Raw genomic sequence first — 25,998 nt, 5'->3', positions numbered from 1 at the left:
TGGACAAATATACATTGGCTTAGCTGTTATGACATCTCTAGTCCTAAGGAAATGAATTAGCTAAGTAGTCTCTAAGATAAGTGTCATATAAGGGCTAGCCAAGGTCCCCCCCCCCCCCTCTTAAATACACTTTACTGATGACGTGTGTGTACATATTTTAAATAAATGCTTTCTGATATTTCAGGTGAGAACTTCAGACAGCATCCACCTACATTCCTCCTTGAGCTATGCAGACTTTGAGGGTCTAATGTTGCTACAATCATAAACTTGAGGCTAATCTTCTAATCTCCTTGAAGGTAAGCAGTGCTATTCAGGAGAAAACACAGCCCCAGGCAACAACATACAGTTGTGACCATGTCAGGAGTGCCTATCAGATGGGTCCGGGCAAACGGGAAGTCTGTGGTACCTTTCCTCCCTTCCCCTCCCTGTCTGGTTTGCCATCAAACTGTCGTAGAATCGTAGAATGGTTTGTGTTGCATGGGACCTTAAAGACCATCTAGTTCAAATTCCTCTGCCATGGGGAAGAAGAGCCCCTGTTACCTGTGGGTCATGAGTGTGGCACAGCAATCACACCAACAGCATGAAAATATGCCAGGCAGAAAATGGGATAAAAAAGTTTTCTAAGGTAGGACACAGTCCAAGGAGGATGGTGAAACAACTGTGATGTACCACCCATCCCCAACCTGAGTCTGCCTAGGCTGTGTTAGCAGTGTAAACAGAGTGCAAAGGCAGTCTTTTTGTAGGGATGTCTGTTGAAAGAACAGAGATGTCCCCAATGAGATCCTTCATCTCCATAACAGGTGCTGGACTGCTTCTGCCCTCTCTTTGCTGCTGCAGTTGGGAACCTGAAACACAGTCATAAGGCCAGAGACCTGTGTGTGGGAATGCAGCTGTTACTTGTGAGTGATAGAGGTGGGCTGTAGAAAAGTCCTGTCCTCCTGCTGTCTCCTGGACAGACCCTCTCTGTAGCTGTGGCCTTCCATGCCTCAACTACTCTGTAGCTTTCTGAGGACAAATCAGGAGACTATGGTGCTCTGTAGTCGGTGTGGCAAAGCTCCCTGTCTGACCATCTCTGGAGAATGAACTCTCTGTGTGCCTTTGTGTGTGTGTACTGGGGAGAGTTATGTTCAGGCCACTCAGAAGAAACACGTAAGAGCCCTCCAGAGTTTATGGGAGGTGCCTTTGGCCTCAGTGAAAGAAGGAACTGGTAGCATTAGGCGAGGGAAAGTACTCTGTTGTTAAGGAGTGGTGGTGGGATTGTTTATTTTTCCTCCCATAAACGTTTTTTTAAGGTTCTAATGGAAACAAAGCAAAGTATTATTCCTCTAAAAGCACTATTCTTTAAGTAAACCAGACTCACTACTTGAAACATTCCAATGACATATGGTGGCAGCAGGGGGATAGCTCAGATGCCAATAGGAAAGGTATCACCGAGATAAAGACCCACAGCTTGTAGGCAATGGCATAAGGTGCAAGGAGAGAGACGCCTGCCCCAGAGAGGCAGGAGAGGAGAAAACAGCAAACACTTCTCAGGGCATGAAGTTATCCTCATGCTAATTAACTTCAACAACCTTGATACTCCAGACCTAAAAATGTCTTAAGATCCCATTTCACAGTCTTGATTACTACAGAAACAGAGGTCTAGGCAGATTTTCCCCATGTCCTGTCAGCTGTGGTGAAGTTCTGTCCTACCCAAGTAGGACAGTACCTCCTTCAGAAACAGGCATTAGCATCAGTTCCTGCACTCACTGAGTTCAGTGTGCAAGCGCTGAGGTGGGGCACAAGCAGCTGTCTGTGGCACCCATCTCCCAGAACAGGAAAATAATCACCACTGTGATACACCAAAATGTAGCCTCTGCTGCTCTTGTGAGAGGACGCTTTCTGACCACCTTCTACCTTGCTGAGCTCACAGAAGTTAAGCCTCATGCTCCAATAGATGTGGCAGATGTTCAACAGCTTTTGGAGTTCTCATTTTTGTAAAGAATTTTCTTACATCTTAATTTTCTTTCATGACCTAGCACACACACATGTTATATCTGGGCTGTGACTTCTGCAATGACAGCAAGGTTTAGCAGACTTCACTAGCAGGGAATGAAAAGAACTCACTTGTGTTTTGCACATTAAGAATGAAAAATGAGGTTTTTCTCCAGTTGATAATGCAGATAAATGCTGAGGGTTTGGAGGGGGCTATTTGTTGTGCTGTTCAGTCCTAGTGATAAGAAATGGGTATAGCTGTCATCATTTCAACTATGAAATGGTTTGTTTATTCTTTTTCTAGACTTTGCAGGTTTGCACATTAGTATATTTCCCAGAAACTGACATTTTTTACCTTGCAAACTTTCCTCTGTTGCTTGCTGCCTCTTACTTGAATCTCACTGCATTTGAAATACTTCTTCACCTGGTAAAGATGAATGCTCATCCTCTCTAGTGGTTATTGCAGCTCTCCAATACCCTGGCTTCTTTCAAAATCAGGAATTTGGGATTGGGGGGAGAAAGGGGAGGGAAGAGGGGACAAGGTGACAGAATGGACATCCATATTCTTTTGTCTTCTGGTCTCTTGTCAAACTTTCTTCAGCAATTAGGGAAGACAGATATACGAAACAATTATTTAAAGAGAGAGTTTCCCGAGCTGTTTCTTGTCTCTAGTGACTAAGAATGTAGGAAAATAGTAATTATTGCAAGATATGACATAAAATCATTATCTCTGGCATTTGTTTTTGCAGTTTAGCTATCTTTTGGATGGCAGGGTGGTCTGCAGAAGAAAGCAGCAGCACGTTCTAGGAAACAAAATAGCTGTAGGAAAGTGCATATATGATTTCAAAGCAGTTGCACCCAAGTTCCTTGAACCTAAAAATAAAAAGTTGTCCCTGGAGTAGATGTACTGGTGAGCAAACTGCAGGTTACAGGTTCAAAATAACATGGCATATTTGTTCTGTCAAATGACAGAATCATATAATGCATTAGGTTAGAAGGGTGACCTTCAAGGTCGTCTAGTCCAATCTCCTGCAATAAAGCAGAGACATCTTTAACTAGATCAGGTTGTTGGTCATTATGTTTGTATTTTTGGCACTCAGCTAAAGAAACAATGTATTTGCAGATACACAGTGTATAGCAATACCAAAGCAGCTGCAGATGGGAGATGGCCTCACAACAGTTCAGGTCAATGTGTGTACTAAGTCCTATACTATATATTCAAATGCCATTAACTGAAAGGACATACAGGAAAATGCCTTCTATCAAAAGTTCTACTTCCCAATTGGGTTCTTCATGACAGAAAGCTATACTAAAGGCCCCCTGACTGCTTATTTGCCATTGGCTGAGGTGTAAAGATATAAATCACCCATTACTGCATGTTAAATTCAACACATTTATGCGCTATTTCAGTGTGGCCACTCCTTTGCTAAAACGTATTACTCTGCAAAAAAAAAAAAAAAAAAAAGGCAGAAACACATCTAAAACTCCAGAAATAATCTATGTCTGTCTTATAGAGAATTGCAGAGCTATAGCAGATCCCTAAAATCCTCCAATACTGCTTTCTGGTCATGGAACAGTAACTGCATTTCCTATCACGTTACTTAAAGCAACTTTTTTACTCCAGAAACCACTTTGACATTGACAGTAAAGCAACCGGATCAGCTGTCCGGTGAACTTTAATGCTGCATGAACAGCAAACCTGGAAAACAAAAGCCTGGGCAGCACATATGCCTGTTACATTGTCAATACTTCCCCCTCCTGTCCCCTCTAGCTTCACTCAGCTGTTTTAAATAGTGAGGAGAAATTAAAATTCTTAAAGCCTTGCAGGATGTTTGGATTTCTGCCCTTTATTTCCACTTCTATGTGCCATAGCTTGAAAATTTGCCCACGATTTATAAATTCCCTGTTCAGATTTCTTTTCAAAAGCAACAACTAGGAATCTCAGCAACAAAACTGATCTGGTGTTGGCTTCACCTATTGCCAAGCTGCTGCTGACAGCCCTGCCTGCACTGACTGTCCCGGGCTAGGCGTTTTCCCAGGCCCGATGACATTATGCAATTACATGATGATAAACATCATTTGGGAATACAAATGTGAGAGGTAAACAGCTCGAGGCTCTTTATTAGTTTATTTCAGGAGATCTTTCTTGTTTTACTATGCAGCTCCTCCTCTTTTTACAGTTTTCTGCTATTCTTTACTAATTCTAGTGATTTGAGAAATGACCTTTAACCTGTGCAGTTTGCAGACTCCTAAAGGGGATAATTGAAATGCCACAGTAAACCAAAGGCAATAAAATATTATTTACTAGGCATAAAACTAAGGTTGGCCTTCCTAAAAGGAACGAACAACCCCTTTATTCCTTAAACCCCACATCCCGTACCGAGTACTACACCTAATTTAGAAATTCCTCGCCAGTCGTCCCGAGGAACGAACCACAGCTTGGGCTAGGAGGATGCTTCATGGAAAGGCTCCCTGGATATTAGGGACTAAATCTGCCGGCAGGCATCCTGCGGTCTCAGGCCACGCCCGGGCGGGCAGGTGCCAAAGGGGCGCGCAGGGTGCCGGCCTGACACCCCCCGCTCCGCTGCTCCGCCGCTGCATCAGGCTGGGATCCCCTTGCCGCGCCCGCTTCCTGCCTGCGTACCCGCGACTCTCGGAGCCGGGTGCCCCATTCTCAGGCGTGGCCTCTCCGGCCCGTCTCTATCCCGGGGAGGGTGGCCCGGGCAAAGTTGTGACAGAAGGGGCGACCCGGGCGGGGGAAGAAGAGCGGGTACCGTGGCGAGGGGATCTGAAGGAGGGGACCTCGCCTGTCTGCTGTGTGCGGCTGCCGCGGGTGCTGGAGGAGGGCTGCACTTACCTGGCCGGCGGAGCCCCGTCGGGGCGCGCGAGATCGTGGTCGTGTAGGCGAGTGTTCCGTGGCAGCGGGGCCGTCCGGGATGTGCCCTTTCCTCCGTTAGACTGCCGAAGGGGTTTTATTTGCACTGGAATGGCTTTGAAGGAGTGAATGCATTTATTGATAGCAGAGCTGTTCGGATTTCCCAGGGCTGCTTTGATAATGTGTCCCCTCCCCCACATCCCCCATGGACCCGCAATCGCAGGCGAATACAAGAGAAGTAATGCGAAGTTATAGCATAGCTGGGGGAACGGTCCCATTTCCTGCGTTTGGGTGCATGTGAGAGGTGTAGTAAAAAACTTTTGGCTGATGACTGCAGAGCAGGAAAAACGCTTTGAAGCACAAAGGGTCTGCGAAGCCTTCCTCGCCTATAGCTCTCACTGGGTCTTACATGATCTAACCCAGTTTTCTCAACAACTTGCCAAATTTACAGCGGAAAAAAAGACGCTGAGGGTAGAGGAACTTAAACTACGAGCCCGCTCAGTTCCCCCCTGCGCTTGGCACTCGCCGCTGCCTCTCGTGTCTCGGAGCATGCGATGAACAAGACTTGTCAAGTGAGGCACCCGTCAGGAATGCTGGCGCAGCCCCCTCCAATTCGGCCATGTGCGTTGCACATTGCACGCACATGTACGCGATGGGAGCCTCCGCGGCCGACCCGGCCGGTTATTGTGTGTGTATGTGACCCCCGCCCCAGCACAATCACCGGCCGTGCGGGTGGCAGTGAGCGGGACAGACACTCTCACATGCACCCCATCGGCTGGGCTGGAGGGGGTGGGGTGTGTGGCAGCGCTCTGCGGAAACAGCTTGTGTTCACAGGGTCTCGGACCAGACCACGGATGTGGGGCTCAGCCGGGTCAGGGGATGAGGTCAGAAGCGCTCCCAGGGACGCGCTGAGAACAGGCAGCTCGTTTGCCCCACACCCGCCCCGAGCTTGCACTGGGGTCCCCCGCTCGCTGCCGTACGGCTTTAAAATCCAGCCCAGGCTGCAATAGGTCGGCTGTGGGCGCATGCGCCGCCGAGAAAGTTTTTCAGCTGCCGTTGGCTCGCCGAACTCTTTTTTTCCCCCCTCTTTTTCTTTTTCTTTCTTTTTTTTTTTTTTAAACCGTTTAAAGCAGCGGGGTGAAGAGGAGCGAGGGAGAGACACGGGGGGAACTGGGCCAGCTGCAGCGGGTGGGGGGACACAGCCTCGAGGAGGAGGAAGGGTCGGCTGCAGCGCGACGCCGTCTGCTCCACTCGCTCTCTCGCGCGTAACTTGCTCCACGCGCTGGGTGCTTTTGCCAGCGATGGATTGGGGGAGCCGCAGCTCCTGAAGCCCCGGACTTCTCCCCTGCCCCTGCCCTTACTCGCTTTGCAGGATCAAGCGTCCCGTAAGACAGATACACGCGTGCACAAGGTCCCCCCTCCCCCTTTCCCGGTTGTGTAGAAACTTCTTTTTTCTGTTGAGCTTTTTCTCCTCTGTAAAATGGAGGGAGCCAACCCCAGGATGGGTCTGCAGCCGCGGACGCCCGGTTCCGCACCGCCCAGCCTTTAAGCTAACGTGAAGGGGGGCGGGCAGGGGGGAACCCTGCGCTCGCTCGGCTCCACTCGTCCCCCTCGCCCTGTTCGCGCCGAGCCGCGGAGGGGGCGCTTCAGCGCCCGAGCGCTGCCGGGGGCCGGGTGGGCGCGCGGGTAGCCCCGCGGCGGCACCACCTGGGCTGCTGGGACGGATCGTCGCCCGCGGCGCTTTCGCTGCCGCTTGTGAAGATTTTTATTTGCTTCCGCACAATCACGCCCACGGGCGCTGTGTGCGTGTGTTGGGTTGGCTTTTTTTTCCTCTCTCTTTTTTTTTGGATTTTTTTTTTCCTCCCCCCCTTTCTTCTTCTGGTGGTGGAAAGCCCTAATTACTGCGATTGCTGATGGACCTTGGAAAGAAGGCTGCACTGGTACCCCGCTCCGCAGTCGGACACGCTCAGCCTGCACCGGACAGAGCGACAGCTCGTTCACCGCCCCCCGCCAGCTCCGCGGGCCCCTGCTCTATCCCGGCAGCCGCCGCCGTCCGCTGCTTGCGAGGATACTGCCCGGTTCCTGCGAGCCAGGATTTTACTTTCGCCTCGCCCTTTCGTCTCCTGTTCTGCTTGGATTACTTGGCTGCTCTCGGTCGCTGATCCCGCGGCAATGGAGGTGAGTCTGCGCGGGGTACGGTACCTCCGCAGGCACGGTCTGTCGCCGCGGGCACGCAGGATAGGCTGCACCTTGGCGGTGCGCGGCCCTGCGCGGATGCGAGTCCTGGTCCCGGTCCCGGTCCCGGCGGTGGGGCGGCCCGGCCCGCTCCTCCTAGCTTCTGCCGGGCGCTTCCACCTCTCGGCTCTCACCGCGGAGAGCGCTGCTCTTCGCTTGGAAAAAGCTCCTTTATTTTCTTTTTTTTCTTTTTTCTTTTTTTTTTTCTCCTCTCTCTTTAAATTCCCCCTGCCGAGGAGAGCCACCGCAAGGACACTTGCTGGGCTCGCTCTGCCCGCCGCGTCCCGGTGCATGGTCCTGGCAGCGGTTCCTAAAGCTGGTTTAAAGACATCTTCCCAAACTTCCCAAACTTTGGCGAGGAGCATCGATATGGAGGAGCGCAACGTCGGCGCTAATGGTGGCCTGTACCTTTAAGGAGAGCTGGCTGGGGGCCAGCGGAGGACCCAGAGTCAGCTCCCCCCTCTTTTTTTTTCTTTTTTTTTTTTTTTTTTTAATTTATTCTAAGTTTCTGGAGATTATCACTCTGCATCTGCAGAGGGTCCCGCGCGGGTCAGAGCAGATGAACGCGGCTGCTCGGAGACCCCTTGGCGCTGCTCGGACTCCATGTTGGAAAGGCTGTTGGCTTTTTGTTGTTTGTTTGTTTTTAACTGTCAATTGTATGTTAAATCGGGTGCGCTTGGAGGGTCACGGAGAGTTCATTTGGGCCGGGGAGTGAGGCTTTTCCCTGGCCGGGGCTGGCGCGGAGGGAAGGACGGAGGTGCGCCTTTATCCTTCTGGAAAACACCCCTCTCCGCCTCTCTTCTGGGAGAGAGCTGGGCTGGGGACTCGGCGAGTGCCGTTCCCTGCATGCGTGAAACCTGGTCTTGCCCATCCAAAGTGGATGTAAAGCCGTAGTAGGGAGCAGGGGGCGGTCGAGGTTCCCCGCGGAGCCTCTGCGCCTCCCGTGGAGGCCGCCGCAGTTTACAACCCTCCGGAGCGGGGCTCTGGATGCCACCTTCCCGCAGGTAGTGCTCCCAGAAAGCCAGATGCCTTCGCAGGCTTTCCAGACACTCCGTGTAAAACAGGATCACAGGCGATCCCGCGGCTGCACGGTCTGTTAAAAGCCTCCCTTTTCATCTCGGCACAGAGCGCGGGCTCCGCATGGGGTTCATTAAATACCAAAACTCAATCTCCGCAGCCCTACAAAAATGAAATAGGTGCCTCACGTTCGTAGTAGCCAATGTTGCCATGCTGCAAGCAACTCTTCTCTTTGACTTGTTGGCGCTTTTTGTTCGTTTGGTTAGTTTGGTTTTGTTCTGGTTTTGTGGCAGCTTACCAGCTGCTGCGTGTAGACGGGACGGGCTAGAGGGGCTATGGCCGCACCCCGAGCGCAGGTGTCTCCTCACGCCTCGCCAAGCAGCGCCATGTCGGGAGGCCGAGGGGGGCGATAGCAGCGATGATGAGGAGCAGGAGATGCCGTCGGAGGGGCCGCAGCTGCCCGATCCCGTCGCTTCCCGGGGCTGCGGCGGTCGAGACCGCCCCCTGTTGGGAGTGGGACGGAACACCTTCCCGAAGGCCGGGGCGCCGGGTCGCCGGCCCGATGCAGACGGATACTCTGATTAAGGAGCGGCGGTGGCGGCCAGTCAGGAGTGGAATCTGGGCCCTTTGGAGGAGGCAGAAGGGCTTTGTTACTGGCGTTCCGGTTATGCAGAGAGGACACTGGTGCACCGGTCGCCGGCTCCTTCCCGCCGGAGCAGCTCCGTGTGCACCGGGATGGCAGCTGGGCCGGACAGCTGCACATTTGTTGCGGTCCCGCTTGGGCACCGATGTCTCCGACATCCTCAGGGCTAGGGCAGTTCCATGACAGTTTTTTATTACCTTTACTGTTTTAAGAACTAAGAGATGAAGGAAAATTCAACGCGATGGCGTTAGGGTGTCGCAGCGAGCTCGTCGCACACCTGCCTTCGCCCCGTTCTTTGCTTAATATGCCTGCGGCTCTCTCCGGAGCTTACTCCCATCTAAATGGGACGGGCTCTTTTTGCCGCGGCAGAGCGGCCTCATTCACCCACCCCCAGCAGTGAGGAGCAGGGAGCCTTCCCCCCCGGCAGGGGGCGGCCAGGGGCGAGGTGAGGCTTCGCCCTTGGGACTGCAGCCTGTCACGGTGGCGAATAGCGGCGGGGAGCTACTCCCCACGCACTGGCTGTCACCGCGTGTCCGGGCAGGTTTCATGCCAACCTGGTTTCCTGCCCAGGCGCTGCCGTCTGTCTTCTTCTCTCGACTCTTCGTTAGCAGAAGTAAATTAGAATTAAGAGCACCTTCAATTCGGCATTAAGGGCTTTTTGAGAATGAATAGGGAGCCCCCAAGTGTCGAAATGCCTTTATTTTTTATTTTAACCTCCCTTCCGAGGGGAGGGGAAATAACACCCCGCGAATGGCACTGGTGAGCGAGTTAGAGAGTCCCGTGTAAGGACGCAGACGGCGATCGCGGGACCTGTCGGGGGAAGCGTTTGACTTCCAGGACGATAGGCTGGTTGTTTCAAGGGCCGTGTCAGGACGTGTCGCCGCGCTCTGTCCCTCCTGGTACCTCCCCGGGCCGACGCCGACCCCGGGGGCTGTCAGCGCGGAGCTCGGGGCTGCCTCTGCCATCGCGGGGACCGGGCAGCAAGGAGGTTGCGGCGAGATGGTTTAGGCGGCTTCCGCGGCCGGCCGCAAAGGGCGAGGGCCGGCTGCATCCGCGGCACAGACCCCCCGTGGCACCGGCCTCCCCGCTTCCCGCTTGGGCTCGCTTTGCAAATCTGAAGCCGCCTTTAGCCATCCGAGAGCCTTAACGTGTCCGCGATGCTGGCTCCGGAGCGGGGAGCGATGGGGTAATGCCCGGCTGGAGCCTGCGGGTCGCCTGGGAAGCGGGGATGGCCGAGAGGGGTGCGGGGATGCATGGGGTCCCTCTTGTCCGGAGCAGTGATCTGGTCCCGTTCCGCGGCGGGCGGGAAGCGGCAGGGCCGGGACAGAGGGACAGGCGGGTGCGGGTGGGTGCTGTGGCCGCCCTGGGAAGGCGGCGTCCGCGGGGGGGTGGAGGTGCGTGGGTGGGTTCTGCCCGGTGGAGCGGGAGCCGCGACGTGCTTGCGTCTGGCACCGAAGTCTCTGCGAAGAGAGGGGTAGGCGAGTCAGTCAAGTTAAAAGGGGCCCGGATACTTCCGTTGTTTAAACTTGAATGCTCGAAAATGGTCTGAGAAGCAATAAACAATCTGATCCTTTTTCTCCCCCTCTAGAAATCCACCGCAGTTTTAATCCAAGGAGGTGCTTTGGGGACAGTTGGCAGTACAATGGCTTCTCAGTACCTCGTAGTGGCTCTGGCCATTTTCTCCTCTTTTACCCAGGTTGTAATAGAAGCCAGCTCTTGGTGGTAAGCATCTTGCATCGACTTGATTTTTAAAGGGGGTGTTAAGGCTTGCTTGATTAAATGCCTATTTATTTCTTATGTACTTTGTTTCTGAGGGAGTGCTATATGAACGAGACAACAGAGGAGTATTATTTCAGTTGTTATACATTGTGTAGTAAAATTAGAGGGTCTTTCGAATAAGCGTAAGTGTGCAGCATCTCGTGTTGTAAAATTCAGAGTTTAGTATGCTGGGAAGTAGATTCTGTATGGATTTGATCATCCTTAAATTATTAGAATTGCCTCTCTTTTGAAAGAGTCATTTCATCTCCCTTAGATGAGAAACTATGCATAGATGACAGAGACTGCTGATTTACAAGTAAAAACTTTTGTTAAAGTTCTGCTTTGAAAATTTCTGTAACTTAAATGCTTATAAATAGATTTTGTAATGAAGAACTACATTTAAAGTTCTGCTTTGGCAAATTACCTCTTTCTTACAATGCATGACGTCGGGAGTTCTTGAAATAGCTGTTTCTCTGCTGTTTCAAGTGATCCTTTTTGGATTAATGGCCACTTTTCGATTGAAATGTATAATTTGCAGAGTACTTCAAGAATTAAGAAAACAAAGTCAATTTTGTTTACAGTTTACAGTTTTTGTCTGTCCTTTGGGAGAAGCTGGAAGTAGTCTCTGTAGCAGGTTTCTAACTTCTGACTTGTTATGTTTCCCCGTTTGTTTATGGTAGAGCAGACTGAAAAATCCAGACATAACTCTAAAATGTGAGTTAAAATAGATTGGGGTTTGGGGGCTTTATGTTGTTTTTGCTTGCTTTGTTTTTCTGGCCTTGCAATTTGGAGCTTCTTTTATTTTAACTATGTCCATTTAAGTTGGTAAAGGACTGCCCAGATGCAAGTATTCCAGGTCTGCGTCTTACTTCAGTCCCCACTGTGTGGTGATAGCCACATGGATGGTACCTAATAACTTCTGTTCTGTGATGTCTTTAGAACAGAAGTTTCATATTTAAGTGATTTTTTTTTTCTCAGCTGTTAGCAAAGTCAGGAGTTGTAAACTCATGTATAAGATACAGTCCTGTTAGGGATTTGTAGATGTTTTTCTTTCTTTTTTTTCCCCCTTTTGAGCCTTCTCTTTATTAATGCAAATCTTTCTTTATGCAGGTCTTTAGGGATGAACCCTATGAACCCCATGAACCCTGTTCAGATGTCAGAAGTATATATAATAGGAGCCCAGCCACTATGTAGCCAGCTAGCAGGGCTTTCCCAAGGACAGAAGAAACTCTGCCAATTGTATCAGGACCATATGCAGTTCATTGGAGAGGGTGCAAAGACGGGCATTAAGGAGTGCCAGTATCAGTTCAGACACAGAAGATGGAATTGCAGCACTGTGGACAACAACTCTGTTTTTGGCAGAGTCATGCAGATAGGTAGGAAGCAACATCTTTACGATTAAAGTCTTGTCTAAGGATATGTATGGCACATGCTCTTCTGCACTTGAAACTCTTGCCAGGTTCTTACCGAGTATTGTATACAATCAAGTGTTTTTAAACGTTGGCAAAGGAGTTGGAATTATTTTTAGCTGGAGGTGATTTCCCACCACTGTCCAGCCATGTGTGTTGGAAAACAAAGAAGGAATCTATGTTTGCATATGGGAATAGGGAAAAGAAAATACAGCCCTGAAATCTCCTTTTAGAAAACCTGAAACAAAACAAAGGCAACCTAAGAGAATTAGAACCAGCAGTGCCTTGTAAAATTAAAGATGTCCATGTCTAGTTCCAAAGTTAGCAGCTGCATAATAAATGCTCTTGATCTGGGGGTTAATGGAAAATTACTGCGCTATTAGTGTTTGTAGGCAATCCTTTCTGTTTTATTTCCAAACACAGTAACTGTTTTATCTTTGTTGGGAAAGATAGGTTTATGTTAAAAATAATGTATGGGTTTAATTTATATGAAATCAGTTCTGTTGAGGCAGAATATGTGATTGTCCCTGAAACTTGCATGTCATGTAGTCACTGCTAGTGAGAGAGAGATTTCTCTTTAACATCTTATCACAGTTGGTGGGCACCCAACCCTTTCCCTATCGGATCCTCTTTGAAATGTGCTTCTCCTGCCTGCCTTTCCTGTTTTTTAAGAACCTTACTGTATTTTAAAGTCCTTGGCAAAATTTTAAACAGTACTGTTGAATTTGGTCCATGGTGAAACCTACAGCTTGGCTTTCCCAAATCAGATAGCTGATTCTGTGTAAGCAACTGGAAAACACCTGTTTTTCTGGAAGGCAGGTGTCATCTTTTATGTGTGATCAGTATGCTGACAAACTCAGCAGTGTTTTTTTAGTTGGAGGCGTGAAGGTTGTATGGCAGTATTTTTCTGTCCTTCTTTTTAAAAAAATCAAAGTTAAAAATGAGATTCCATCTAGGTTTTTCTGTAAATGGGCTAGCTCCAGTTAAGGTTGAAGGAGTACATTCATCCACATTCGGTGTCAGTTATTGTAAAAAGTTGTTATTTGGGGGTTGTCAAGACAAATAGAAACAAAAAAAATCTATTGTATGAAATTACTTAACTGGAACAGCTGATTTTAGATAAACAGCCTTACCTAGGCTTTTTGCAAGCATAGCATTAACCCTCCCTTCCTACAGTTTGTTTTCCTTACCTTACCCAAGCAAAAATCTAAAAGCACATGAAACATGAAAGAAAACTTTCTCTGTATACCTTTCTATTTTAACGATGTAACAAACTTCAGGGAGATAATCTGTTTAAAATTTAGGCCTTCATATCTCAGCTCTTGCTTGTTATTCAAGTGAGCAAAAATTAGCTCAAGGTGTGAAGAAGTGTGCAGGATTGGGCCCATGATTTGTGATGCCTGTCAGAATAGATGTTTCTGCAGTCCCCAAGTGCGACAGATGTATTTAAAGGTGGTTTCTTTCAAGTTAAATAACTTTGCCGCACCCTTCTGGTGAATATGACTGTATTAGCTGATGTCTGCACAGCAATTCATCATGTAATTAAGCCACTTACTCTAATTGCAGATGGAAGCAAGGTTAATAGCCATATTCAGGCGTTAAAGAGCCTAAAGAGTGTATTCACTGAGAACAAGAAAGGTGTTGTGGGTAACAGTTGTATTATTTCATGCTGACCTTTGGTAATGACCAGTTGCTGTTACTCTGAGTGCAAGGAAAAGTAGGTACTTTGAGAGCCTGATTTAATTTCACTGCAGCCCACTGTCAGGTACTCCTTGCTTTCAGAGATGGGGGGAAGATGGTAGTCAGGATCTGTATGCATGAAGTTTGGAAGGATTTTGTCATGTGAGCCGAGGCTATGCTGTCACTGGCGCTGCACAGGAGAGTGCCTCGACAAAACACTGACGGACAGCACAGTCATTACCCCAGTGTATAAATGGACAGTCTCTTCCAGGATTTGTCCTGAAAAATTAGCTAAAGCTGTACAAATAAACCTAGCATTGGGTTTGGAAACTTGCTCTGTGGCTTATTGAACTTCAAAATTTTTAGGGCTTTTATTCTTTGCTGCTCTGCTTTGCTGCTGGTTCCCAGGTCAGGCTGTGGTACTCACTGCCTTCATTGCCTTGCGCCATTCCCTGGCTTTGTGGTTGCCCTGAGCTGGCTTTACACACAGCTAAGAAGTGCTAACTTAAAATAGCCGGATCCTCTCTTAACAGCTTGCTGTATTTGGGGTCCAGTTTGTTCATGCCTACTGCCTGAGGTTGAATGCTTTTAAAGTACAAGCAAAGAACATTTTGTTTCTTATGATCAGGTATATATATAAAAAGAAGTGCTGGTCTTGCAGGCTTATTCATATCGAGTGTAAAGCACAGCTTCTTGCTCTGTGGGTGGCTTCCTACAGTGTGTGTATATTGAACAGTTCCATTTCTGTGTTTTATGTATATGGGAGAGGGGAGACTCAGAACGTGTTTGGAATGTATGTTTCCTTGCCATGGCTACAATAGAGAGAAATGCTGAACTGCGGGAAAAGATAGGTATGTTTGACAGTGAAGGAAATCACAGTTGTGTCTAAAGACTTAATAACAACAACAGTAATAATTTCAAAGTAACCCATCCATGTGGAACCATCACCCTTAAAGCATTCCTGGAGTTGATATGAGGCAGTGCTGACTTGCAACCTGCCGGGCTTGAAATCTACTTCAGCAGCTGAAGTTATTCTGTGATTTGCCTAAATGTTCAAGGAGGGAACTTGAGGGGCATCTCTCCTTTCTGTACTCCAGCCTTTCCTCCTTCTTCCTACTAAGTTCTTTCAAATATGCTTTAGGATAATAACAAAAACTAGCTTTATGAGTTTAAGTCCTGCAGTAAACGATGTAGTTAACCATGTAAAAGCATGAGCTAACTAAACATGAAAAAGAATAAAACAGAACGGAAGAGGCAAGTCCTGTGGTCTGAAGCAGACCACGTTTCTTTCCTCTCAATCTAGTGGAAATTTTGCTTAAGGAATTAATCCAAAAATATGTGTTACAGAACAAATGGGAGCATTAAAATCCGTATGAGATTCCCCATGCTCTAGTTTGCACTAAATGCAAGGCCTAAGTCACTGCATAGAGTCAAATCTTTTTTAAGTGAAAAAGCTACTCCTGTAACCCTTTATACCCATAATTCATGTAAGTACTTTCATAGGCAGGTGTCTGCATGAATAGACCATTATAAGCAAAGGAGCACAGTGCTTCTCATCTTCTTTAAATATGATCATTCCAACATAAGACTTCTGATTTTTCCCATTTAGAACCAGCATCTATTACTAAAGTTAATCCAGTAGATGACAGATGTTATATTAACAAAGCTGCTCTCAAGCATGGTGAAGCATTGATGTTAAGTATGGGCCAGACTGCAAATTATTTATGTTCCAGAAGTGTTTGAAAGCTTCTGTTAGATTTGACCTATTATGATAGGTCTCAAACAAAGAGTTTATGCCTCAAAATGCTGCTGCCTAAATACATATGTCCAAAACACAGCTTCTTAAAGCAATAATTTTGTGAAAGCCTATACTGTTTCCTATGAAAAGTCTTGTAAAACCAAGATCAAAAACTAGCTTCATTTGCTGACTGGACTAAAGATGAGGAATAAAATTTAGAAAAAAAAATTAGTCTATTCTTAGTCATTCTGAGAATCTTTCTTAGAAAAGACCCAGTGGGACTCTGTCTCTTAAGATGAAAACAAACTTGATGTGGGCTCCTGGTACAAGTTTTAAGCTGTTGGCTTTTTTTTTTTGCTTGTTTGTTTGAAAGTTATTCTAGTTATAGTCAGAACTTGTGGCATCCTTGGAAAAATGGTAAGGGAAGTCAGGCTCTGAATAAAGATGGGATTAGATAATTTCTTGAGGATGGTACATGGCCAGGTCTTGCATTGTGGGTACTGTAACTTCTTCTGAAAGCCTGAAATGCAAAGTTTTCAGTTTCCATTTAAGGAGACTTTAAAAGAAAACATTTAAGGCCGCTTTGTGCCTAGGGTTTTTTCTTCGCTGTAATTTGTAAAGATGATTGTCCATGGACCCATTTGCTATATTCACATGAGTTGGAGTGATGGATACTAAACAGCACAGGGTGTTGTTAGTTTCGAATACCCTCCTGCAGAAGTGCCTGGCTTATGTGTAGGTTGAAAAGTTGTGTATTATTCTGTTGTTTGTTTCTTTTGATACTAAGAGGCTTTGTAAAGGCCTGTAACTTTAAAGGAATTGGAGCAAGTGGGTGAAGTGCATAAGTCATGTTTGAGAAGTAGTAACTTAAGAACTAGTCTTTTAAAAGTTGTATTTAACATCTCTCTTTTCCGAAAGACGAGGAGTCTCTTTCCCTTTCTGCCCCTCAAGCAGATACAGTTGCTTTGGCCCCACTTTACCTCCTCCCCACTCCCTCACCCAAGCTTTCACTAGCAGGAATGAGAAGTGACTGCAGCTCTTCACAGGAAGCTTGTGTGCTCTAATGGATCAATTCCCCAGTTATTTCACAGTGAAGACATTTTGAGGAGCATGGTTCAGGGTTGCTCTACCTTTAGTAGGCAAGTGAATTTTGGTGGCTTCTGCAGAGCCGTTGCCCTCCTGGCTCAATCTGCAGGCAGGGAGCGGTGTGTGTGGGCACTCCCCTGACATCACTTTTGTTTCTGCGCAGGGAGCCGAGAGACAGCGTTCACCTATGCGGTAAGCGCAGCTGGGGTGGTCAACGCCATGAGCCGTGCCTGCCGGGAGGGTGAGCTCTCCTCTTGTGGCTGCAGCCGAGCTGCACGGCCCAAGGACTTGCCCCGGGACTGGCTTTGGGGCGGATGCGGGGATAACATCGAATATGGATACCGCTTCGCCAAGGAGTTCGTTGATGCCCGGGAGCGTGAGAGAGTTTACCAGCGAGGCTCCTACGAGAGCGCCCGCATCATGATGAACCTGCATAACAACGAGGCTGGGAGAAGAGTAAGTGGCTGCAAAACAACGCTTCCCCCTGCCCTTGTCCGTGTCCTTCCTTTTGGGGAAGGCATGCCTCGGTGGGGCATGGAGCGGCAGCGGGTGGTGACTGGCCACCATGGCTTGTCTCTTATTTCATGCACAAACCGAGAAAGTGGCAAATACGGGGTGTAACTGGGTGGGGAGTCTGACTTCGTGTTTCTTCAGGTTGCCTATTGTCTTCTGCGTGGTGAGGATTGAGACCGCAGTGTGTTGTGCTTCCCTCTGTATCATTCCTTCAGAAGTGCCCTGCTCGCTGTGTGTAACAGAATTTTGTTAGCTTGTATTTCCAGCCAGGACAGTATGCATCCGAGGGAAAAGGGACGCGCTGGGCTTCCCAGGCTGGAACTGTGCCACAGGATTGGTTTTTTTTTTTTTTTTTTTTTTTTTTTTTTTTTTTTTTTTTTTTTTTTCCCTTCCCCCCCCCCCCCCCCCTCTCTCTGCTTTAAAAGGATGTGAAAAGTTCCTCCATCTTATTAGAAAACATGGTCTTCTGTGGTTAAACATGCCTTTATGGTTTCTTTAATCTCAAAAATGCCTTAAATGAATGGGTGTAAACTTCTCTTTTTTTAATAGTCTGAACAAGAAGAGCCAAAATAATTATTTTCCTAAAGCATGAAGTGCCAGAAATAGTCGGCTGGAGACTTTACACTTGTGTTCTAAGGTGAAGAAGGATGAAAGATAATTGAAAATTAATAGTATTTAAATGTGAGAGGAGGGTGTCTGAAAGCCATGGGCAGGCCAATTTACTATTAGCAGGAAGAAAAATTACATTCTCACAGTTGCTTATGGAGACTTGAGCAGTTTTTTCCTTCCCCAGCCTCATCTTTGCAGTACCACTTGGCAGTGTTAAGACTCTCTGTAACTGCTGGATGGAAGTTGTCTGCAGTATCATCTGATGTGTCAGACCCCAAGATTTTTGGGGCAGTGTCAGCACTGACTCTTATTTCTATTTGCACAGGGCAATGACTGATATTTCCCTGCCAAAGCTTTGTAAAGAGGATATTGCTATGTAGTTCTCCCACCCCTAGGTGTTTGGGGGTTTCTTCTTGGACGAAGTCTCTCCTTCAGAACAGTATTTGGGATAGTCAGAGGAAGCTGAGCCAAGAGTAGATGCTCAACTGCAGCTGAGCCAGGAGCAAGAGGAGTCTTAACTCTTTCTCTGATTGCAGGCCTGAGCAGAGATCAATAGAGAGAGTAACTCAGATAAAAAATAAAGGGATGTTTTACATTTCTCAATGAAACTGCAAAATCCTTTCCTGGCGTGAGAGTGAATTCCTAAAATTTGACTGCAGCCTGACATATGCTGCTGCCTGGATTGTGTGTGCTGCTGTGGTGATCTTTGTGGTGGAAGGAGGCTTGTGGGAGTGATTCCCCACTCCTCTTCCTCCTCTGACTAGTGGGGTGCTGGAGTGCATGTCTGTCGACGTTCTTGCTTCTCCTTGCCAGTGTATTGTGGGAGGGAAGAGGATGCTAAGGTGAATGTTGTAGAGGGATGAGTGGAAGTGTTACAGAGAGCAGGGAGTGAGGTAAATGAAGACTTTCTCAGCCACACTAATCTTTCATCATCGATTTTGCTTTCTCTCTCTGGCTTCTCTAGACCGTCTACAACCTGGCTGATGTGGCCTGTAAGTGCCATGGTGTCTCTGGTTCCTGTAGCCTGAAGACTTGTTGGCTGCAGCTTGCTGATTTCCGCAAGGTAGGCGATGCCCTGAAGGAGAAATATGATAGTGCTGCTGCCATGAAACTCAACAGTCGGGGCAAGCTGGTGCAAGTGAACAGCCGCTTCAACGCACCCACTATCCATGACCTGGTCTACATCGATCCCAGCCCTGACTACTGTGTGCGCAACGAGAGCACTGGGTCCCTGGGCACCCAGGGCCGCCTTTGCAATAAGACCTCGGAGGGCATGGATGGCTGTGAACTCATGTGCTGTGGCCGAGGGTACGACCAGTTCAAGACAGTGCAGCGAGAGCGCTGCCACTGCAAGTTCCACTGGTGCTGCTACGTGAAATGCAAGCTGTGCACAGAGATCGTGGACCAATTTGTATGCAAATAGGGAATGGATGAGGTGGGAGGAACTGCAGTCACCTGCCAGCAAGGAGTGCAGGCCCTTCTCCTTTTCCACAGGACAATCTCCACTTTATTTATAGAGTTCAACGAGTTGTTGTCTTCTTAAAAAAAAACCACAACCAAAAACAAACAAACAATAAAAGAAACAAAAAAGAAAAAGAGCAGAGTAAGGAAAGAAAAAAAAAAAAAGAAGAAGAAGATGAAGAAAAATATAAAGATTGCAAAGAAGTGCCTGGAAACGCTGTCTGCATCCATCCCAGAACTCTGTGCGTCTTTTATTTTTGGCAATAATGGGGAAGAACCTGAGAATATTTATTTTACAAAGTAAAAAAGTAAATTGACTTTTCTTAAAAACAATAGAGTAGTTTGAGGGGAAAAATCCAACCTATCGTAATTTAGTCCCTAGGGACGTAATACATGTGCAGTAGGCAAAGCAAACCATGTAATGTGCTTGGGATGTTGGAACACTCTTTAATGGAGGCGAGGAACACACAGGTCTGTCCATAACTTTTAGTTTCAGACACTAGAAGTTAATAGAATAGGGCATATAAAGCTGTTCAGTACATTTAGGGCTCTGTAATTAAGGGGTATATTCATCACAAAGTGCATTGTCAGTTGCATACCTGAATGTGCCTGCTTAAGTATGCGATGCCATCAGAGGGTAAAGAGCAAAGGGTCATAAAGGCTTCAACTCTGCTATTCTTGAGTCACCTTGTCTGGTTCCAGAACTTAACAAGACCACAAAAACACCCCAAAATCCCAAATCAACACCTCCCCCCCCCAAAAAAAAAAAAAAAAGCAAACAAAAATCTATCTTGTTGAATAATATTCTTCAAGGCAGCATTTTCCCTATTAGCTAGTTGTGGAGTTTGAGTATCTTGTCTGACAGCAATGCTTCACTGTTGCTGGGTGTGGAGAGCTATGAGGTGCAGACTGTGTGGAGCACTGTAGCTGGGTGGATGAGAGCTGAAACGTTTGTACAGTTTTGGTCTCCCATCCTGGAAAGCTCACAGAAAATAGAATTCCCCACATTTGAAAATGCCTTAAAAATAGTGTAATTGCTGGCTGTCTTTCAAAACACAGCTTGACAAATAACTCCTCTTAATTTTATGTGAGAAAATAAATCATTAGATATCCATTCTTGGAATGATTGATTCTTATTTTTTTTTTTTTCAGATTTTGGGAACGCTCTCATTCAAGGAGACAATAGTTTCATATTTTAATAACATTAGCTGGCTATTATAGTTCAATGAAATGTTGCAGCAATACCAAATTTATCATCCTATGTCTTTAATACACATGCTTTAGATAATATATTGCAGATATACACTACAACTGTTCAGACTATACTTGAGCAGTTACATTTATATGGGAGAACTGTGGTCTGCTGGTGTCTGATATTTCAAAGCTTTTTGTACATACATATTTTAATGATTTAAGAAATAATAAAACGTCTAAATTACAGGGGCAGGTCATGCCCCATTTTCTTTTTCAGTTTTCTTCAGGTTTTTAGATTGATTCTAAACTTCTGGTGTTTGGTTTTGGTTTTTTGTTTTGTTCTTTTGGGGTTTTGTTTTGGTTTTAATTTTATTATTATTTGCTTTGTTTATTTGTTTCGTTTGTTGGTTTGTTCTAAGGATAATCACATAGAAGCAAGCCTCTTCCCAGCGTTAGGACTTCTCGAGTGGTAGGTGGAGGCAGTGCCCTGCACTTGATACTGATCTGGAGATTGCTTCTATTCCGCTCTTCCATTAAGGGCATTATTGATTATTGCTGAAAGGAGACACCTTCCAACTCTAAAACATGCTGCATTTGGCCCTTGCTTTCCAGTTTTATGAAATGGAAATGGTTGTTATTGAACAGTATGCATTCCCTCTCATGCTGTGTAGTTACACAGGATTTCATCATTGGTTCAGATGCTTCTTTACAACTCAGCCCCACCCAGCAAGTCAAAAGAAAATGAATGGTCTTTCAAATAACCAAGTGAGGAAAATCTTTCACTTTAGCCTAGTTGTACTAAAGCCTTAACTTTTCACGAGCCTTTAAGCTGTATCATTAAGTTCATCTCCATCATTTGTCAGCTTCTTAAGTGGCGCTTTATTGCTCTTAATTTATTGTACAAGGACATATTTACCCCTCATCTTCAGATGTTTGCAAAGAATACCTTTAAGATAAATAAATAAAGCACTAACTCATCGAATATGTCACTTTGGTTTTTATTGTACAAAAACCATGGTTGTGTTTTTTTCCACTTGCTGAATCGCCTCATGTTGCTTTTTTTTAGTGACTTTTGTCTAAGCAAAATCTGAATCTCATGATCCTAGCTTTTAAAACACTATTTAATGTAAAATATTTTTCTTGTCATTCAGATATGTAAATCTTCTATGTCTTTTTCCTCTGTTCTGTACATTTAATGTACATATTTCTGTCTTGCGTGATTTGTATATTTCACTGGTTTAAAAAGGAAAAAAAAAGAAAGGATTATGCCATAATGGAAGATAGACTATAAAAAAAATAAAACTTTGGTTGTATATTGGGAAGTGGTTTTAATTATGTTTCAGAGGAGGGTTTGTTAAAACAATGAACAGAGTTGATTTAAAAATTTACTACGTGGTAAAACAGGGAGGTGATTGCCAAACATAAAAAGTACTTCTTGAAGTTTTAGTTCTATATTAAGAAGGCATACAGATGTTAACTACTTCTTAAATAGGAGGGAGGGGGTGTGGAACCAAATTCCTATGGACCTAGAAAGTATTTTAGAGGATAATTAATTAGCAATGGATAAGGACTTAAGCTAATGTTATTGATGTGCATATGGCTTTCAGGACTGCTTGCAGGGATTCTGTGACAGTGGACCCTGATCCTGTGAACAGCTTCCTCTTGAGATTCCGGTGATGGCAGCAGGATCTTCCTGGAAGGAAAAGTTTCCAACGTAAAGTTTTTGAGACTGGGTTTTGTGTAGTTTGGGTTGTGGGTGCAGTTGTGGGCACTGTGGTTCCCCGCATCGGTCCAGTTGCACTTGAGGTGCAAGGTGAAAACTTACTGTTTTTTCCTTTGGACTTCTTGCTTAGAAATTGAGTGTGTATGAAGGGAACAATCCTTTATAAAGAAAAAAGGACAAAGTACAATGAAGTAAAGCACAAAATGAAAGTTAACATAAAACCTAAGCTCATGTTTTCAGACTGGCTTTTTGAACTACTGATTTCCTGGGTAAGTAGTACTCTTTTCTGCTTGTAGAGAGCTTGATGAATTAGCAGCCTTTCTCTACCTCTTTCCTGCTTCTTTTCTTGCCTTTTATATACATATATATATATAAAAATATATATATATGTTGTGTTTTTTTTCTTCAAGGATAACCTTCTAACATATCGAAACTCCTTCTGACTGCCAAGAATGTATTATCCCACAAACCAGTAGACCAACATTGTGTGTTTAAAATAGCATTTCTGGGCAAATGCAATGTTCTGTGGTCCTATTACTGACATCTGGTTCAGTTTTCCTTCACTTGTATATTGACCAGTATTCTTTATTGCAAAAACACAGCCCCTATTTAGGAAAGTCAGCATTTTTTTGGACTGGATTGTATTCAAGCTCTTCCCAATAACAGAAAAAGTTACCCCCCCAAAAAAAACAAACAACTTTATTGGTGGCAGTAAATATCTGTATTCAAAATAGTAATTTTGGGCCCAGATACAAGATAATTGTTTTTAATTTGCAGCAGAGTTCATCTGTTTCATTTGTTAAATGTGCTGTTAACCCCTGGCTCAGAATCTTGTGTTTTTAGTAATCTCTTCATATCTTTGTGTTTGCTTATGGCTTTGCTAATGTTGATTTTCATCCTGATTTTGCAAAGTATTGAAGCCCCAGGTATTAGCAGGAAGGATACCAGACGCGGGCAAGAAACTTGAATTAAATGTCAGCTTTGAGTCAGGTGCTGCATGCAGAGAGCAAGCTAAAATTTACTCCTTGCTGAAGGATGTGTTGGATAGAACAATCTTGCAGAAATTGGTGCTGCAGCTGACCAAAAGCCTGCTTTCCTTTGGGTAAGGATTCTTGAGAAATAATACCTAAACTCTTAGGGTAATCATAGTGAAAGGCTGGTTTTGCTGAATCAGGAAAGACATCTATGGTTTTATTTGTTTTTCTTCTGGACTGTATGCTAGAGGAAAGTGTGAAAATGGGAAGACTGAAACTCTCTTTAAAATGTAGATAAATACACTAATGTGTAGTGTAGGTACATACTTGCTGACTGGTAGTCTTAAAACTGCTTATCTATTACTGCAGTTGATTGGAAAGGCAGGCCAGACCTCCTCTTTCATTCTTCAGACTGTATTTAAAATCCTCAATGGGGAAGAAAAAAAAAAGAGAGGCCAAAAAAGAGAACTTTCTCCCTGACTACAGGCTCTGGTATGTCTGTTTATGTTTCAGAGGGATAAATGAACCACGCAGGAGGGCAGTGAAAGGTTTGTACAGGCAATTTTGTTTTTTTTTTAAAGGTGTGATTAAAAAAATCCAATCTGTCTCATGCTCTGCTCTTAGATGAGGTTGCGTGTGTGCATTTGTATATACTCTGCTGGTATTTTCCAATTGTCTTGGCCAAATTCTGCTTTTAGTTATGGTTAGGCATCTCTCCTGACTTTGGTGGTGTCATATGAGCCTGACATTTTTCGACCAGACGTGAAGGCCCCCCTGCTCAAAGAGAATGCATATGAAATATATCAGCCTTTCTTCTGCTGGCTGGTTATTTAAACATGGGTAACTGAATTATTGTGAAACAAATTCTGGGACTGCAGCTGCAAAAGCAGTAATATAGTATATTCATAGTGATGTTTCTACACCGTACCTCCTAATTTCCCAGCTGATTTTCAGTGCAGACAGAAAGTCTAGAATTCATGTGGTATGTTCCTCATCATGTATTTTATGAATGTAAAATAATGATTTGTCAATTACTGTTTCTATTATAGAGATAAAATATAGATGTTTTGGGCTCTCATGATTTCCTGAGCACTTTTTACCTTTGGCTGTATTGAGCATCACCGGCTAGGAGCATCGTTGAGCAGCGCTCTCTCAAGTTGCTTTCGGTAATGTCTCTGAAACCCAGGCTGTGTAGTGTGAATATTGGTACACCGTATGCTTTTATAGCCAATGTTGGTTTATGTTGTGTTGTCTTTCTCAGCAGTCCTGCTTTCTCAAATGGCAATTGAACAGCAGCAGTCAAAATACTCAGCTGAGGGAGAGCCCCTGGACACTCGGTGGGCAGTTGTTCAAACACTTTCTGAACCGGTCTGACCCACTGCTGATTTATTCCAGAGCCAGGGCGAGGAATTCTGAAAATGCAAGCGGCACTGTGGCGTTCACAGCCTGACTCACAGGTCTTTTTTCTTAAGTTTTGTTTTTATAAGGCAGCCCATGCCGAAAATTCCTGCCTTTTAAGTAATTTTTTTGGAAAGGCCTTCATTGGACTGAGCAAGGCAACCTGAGCAAGGCAAATGGTCCCCACGATACAGGATGATGTTCTCTGTGCAGTCCCTCTGGTGAATCCCAGGGCCTGACTGATGAGTTAGACCGGAAGGACCACTTTCAGAAAGCGCTCACTGCCCAGGGTCCCCTCCTGCATCTCCTCTACCGGCTAATTAGTGGAGTGTGCTAGTTGTGGCTTGTCAATTCTTTACAGTGATGGCTGCTGCTTTTCACCTCTTTTTCCTACTAGGGAAGCAAGCCCATCTCCTGGCAGATTCTCCTGATGTTTTTCATAAAGAGAACTGCATCTTTACACAGCTTTTCTCAAGTATGGGCTGGGATTTCCTTTCCATGACTATTGATTTCAGAAGATTTAATGCCTGGTAGGTAAACAGATTTAGGACTTCTCAAGTATCTCTTTGCTTTGTAAATCGTCAACCTTGGAGGAGTAAAGGGTAATCCCTGAGCAAACTTGAACTGGCCATTATGTGGGGCAGGAAGATTGAGATCATTAATGCTGTAAAATACTGCTCAGCTGTACTTTCGTGCTTTCCTTTGGGTGATGGAACTCGCAGCAGGAATAAGAAGTTTGTCGCTCAGCAAAACACTTAAATATCTGAGGAAAATGGGGAAAACCCAAAGATATGGTGGGCAAATACATTGACTTCATTACCAGTCTTCAATGCTGATTGGCATTCATATAAAATTGGATGTATTTTTGCATTTGTCCTTTCTGGACAAAGGTATTTCTTTAATGATACTTTGATCTCGCAGAGTACGTTTGTGGGTAAAGAGCCTGTAAGTATATCAGGTTTGAGGACCTAATGGACTAGAAGTAGAGCCATATCCAAAGACAAAGTTCAAAAAACCCACTGTGGAGAAAATGAATAGCACAAGATGTGTTAAATAAACACACTTTTCAAGAGCTAGTGTTGCCATGGTTCTCAAGCAGACAAATGATTACATCTGTCAAAGATAGTACGTCCAGTTTAAGCCTCAGTGCCATTTGATTTATATACCTACAACTAGGCACATGCCAATGATAGTAGTCTGGGAGCAATTCCTTGGTAGTTACATACATTATATGGAATGCTGGTTCATGATGGCCTCTGGCAATGCTCTCTCTACGTGATGACGTGCTTGCACCTGAACACTGGTGATAAGAGCTTTTTTTAAGATTGTGTGAGTGTGATTTTTATTGCCTTACATATAAGACTCTAGATTTCTTGCTGCAGCCTTCTCGTGTCTACGGGAATCTGAATAGCAGATAAAAACAATGAGAAAGGTGCAGTGCCTTGGCACAAGCAGCAGTTGTAAATGGCCTGAGAACTGTGAAGTGGCAATTTCTTCATCTTGGTGTTGCCTCCTGTAACAAGGCAGTATATATAGATCCTGTGAAACAGATGATTTGGAAAACAACAACAGGAGGAATTTGTGAATGGAGGGCATCATTCATTCACAAGGTCTGATGTACTAGTGTTGCCTTTGCCTTGTCATTTGCATGCAAGATGTATTTCTGTGTGAGCATACTGAGTTCTAAGGTCTTTACACAAAAGTAAGGTCT

The 25,998-nt window shown here is 45.4% G+C and overlaps 1 protein-coding gene across 5 annotated transcripts; it reads left to right on the top strand.

Annotated features, from left to right (window-relative positions):
- Positions 1–278: 278 nt before the first annotated feature.
- On the top strand, positions 279–21,505 carry WNT5A (Wnt family member 5A). Of its 5 annotated transcripts, none has more exons than XM_064156703.1 (5): positions 279–296; positions 10,333–10,466; positions 11,613–11,878; positions 16,579–16,871; positions 18,502–21,505. In XM_064156703.1, exons 2-5 carry the CDS (start codon positions 10,387–10,389, stop codon positions 18,958–18,960), a joined length of 1,098 nt encoding a protein of 365 aa, XP_064012773.1. In that variant the 5' UTR covers positions 279–296; positions 10,333–10,386; the 3' UTR covers positions 18,961–21,505. The 5 variants fall into 5 exon arrangements, with proteins under 5 accessions (XP_064012773.1, XP_064012771.1, XP_064012774.1 ...); XM_064156701.1 differs by lacking the exon at positions 279–296 and adding an exon at positions 4,731–7,027; XM_064156704.1 differs by lacking the exon at positions 279–296 and adding an exon at positions 8,835–9,189.
- The last annotated feature ends 4,493 nt before the right edge of the window (positions 21,506–25,998 follow it).

Source organism: Pogoniulus pusillus, chromosome 16, assembly GCF_015220805.1.
Source record: "Pogoniulus pusillus isolate bPogPus1 chromosome 16, bPogPus1.pri, whole genome shotgun sequence".
In the NCBI taxonomy this organism is placed as follows: Eukaryota; Metazoa; Chordata; class Aves; order Piciformes; family Lybiidae; genus Pogoniulus; species Pogoniulus pusillus.
This window is presented reverse-complemented; position numbering and strand designations above follow the sequence as displayed.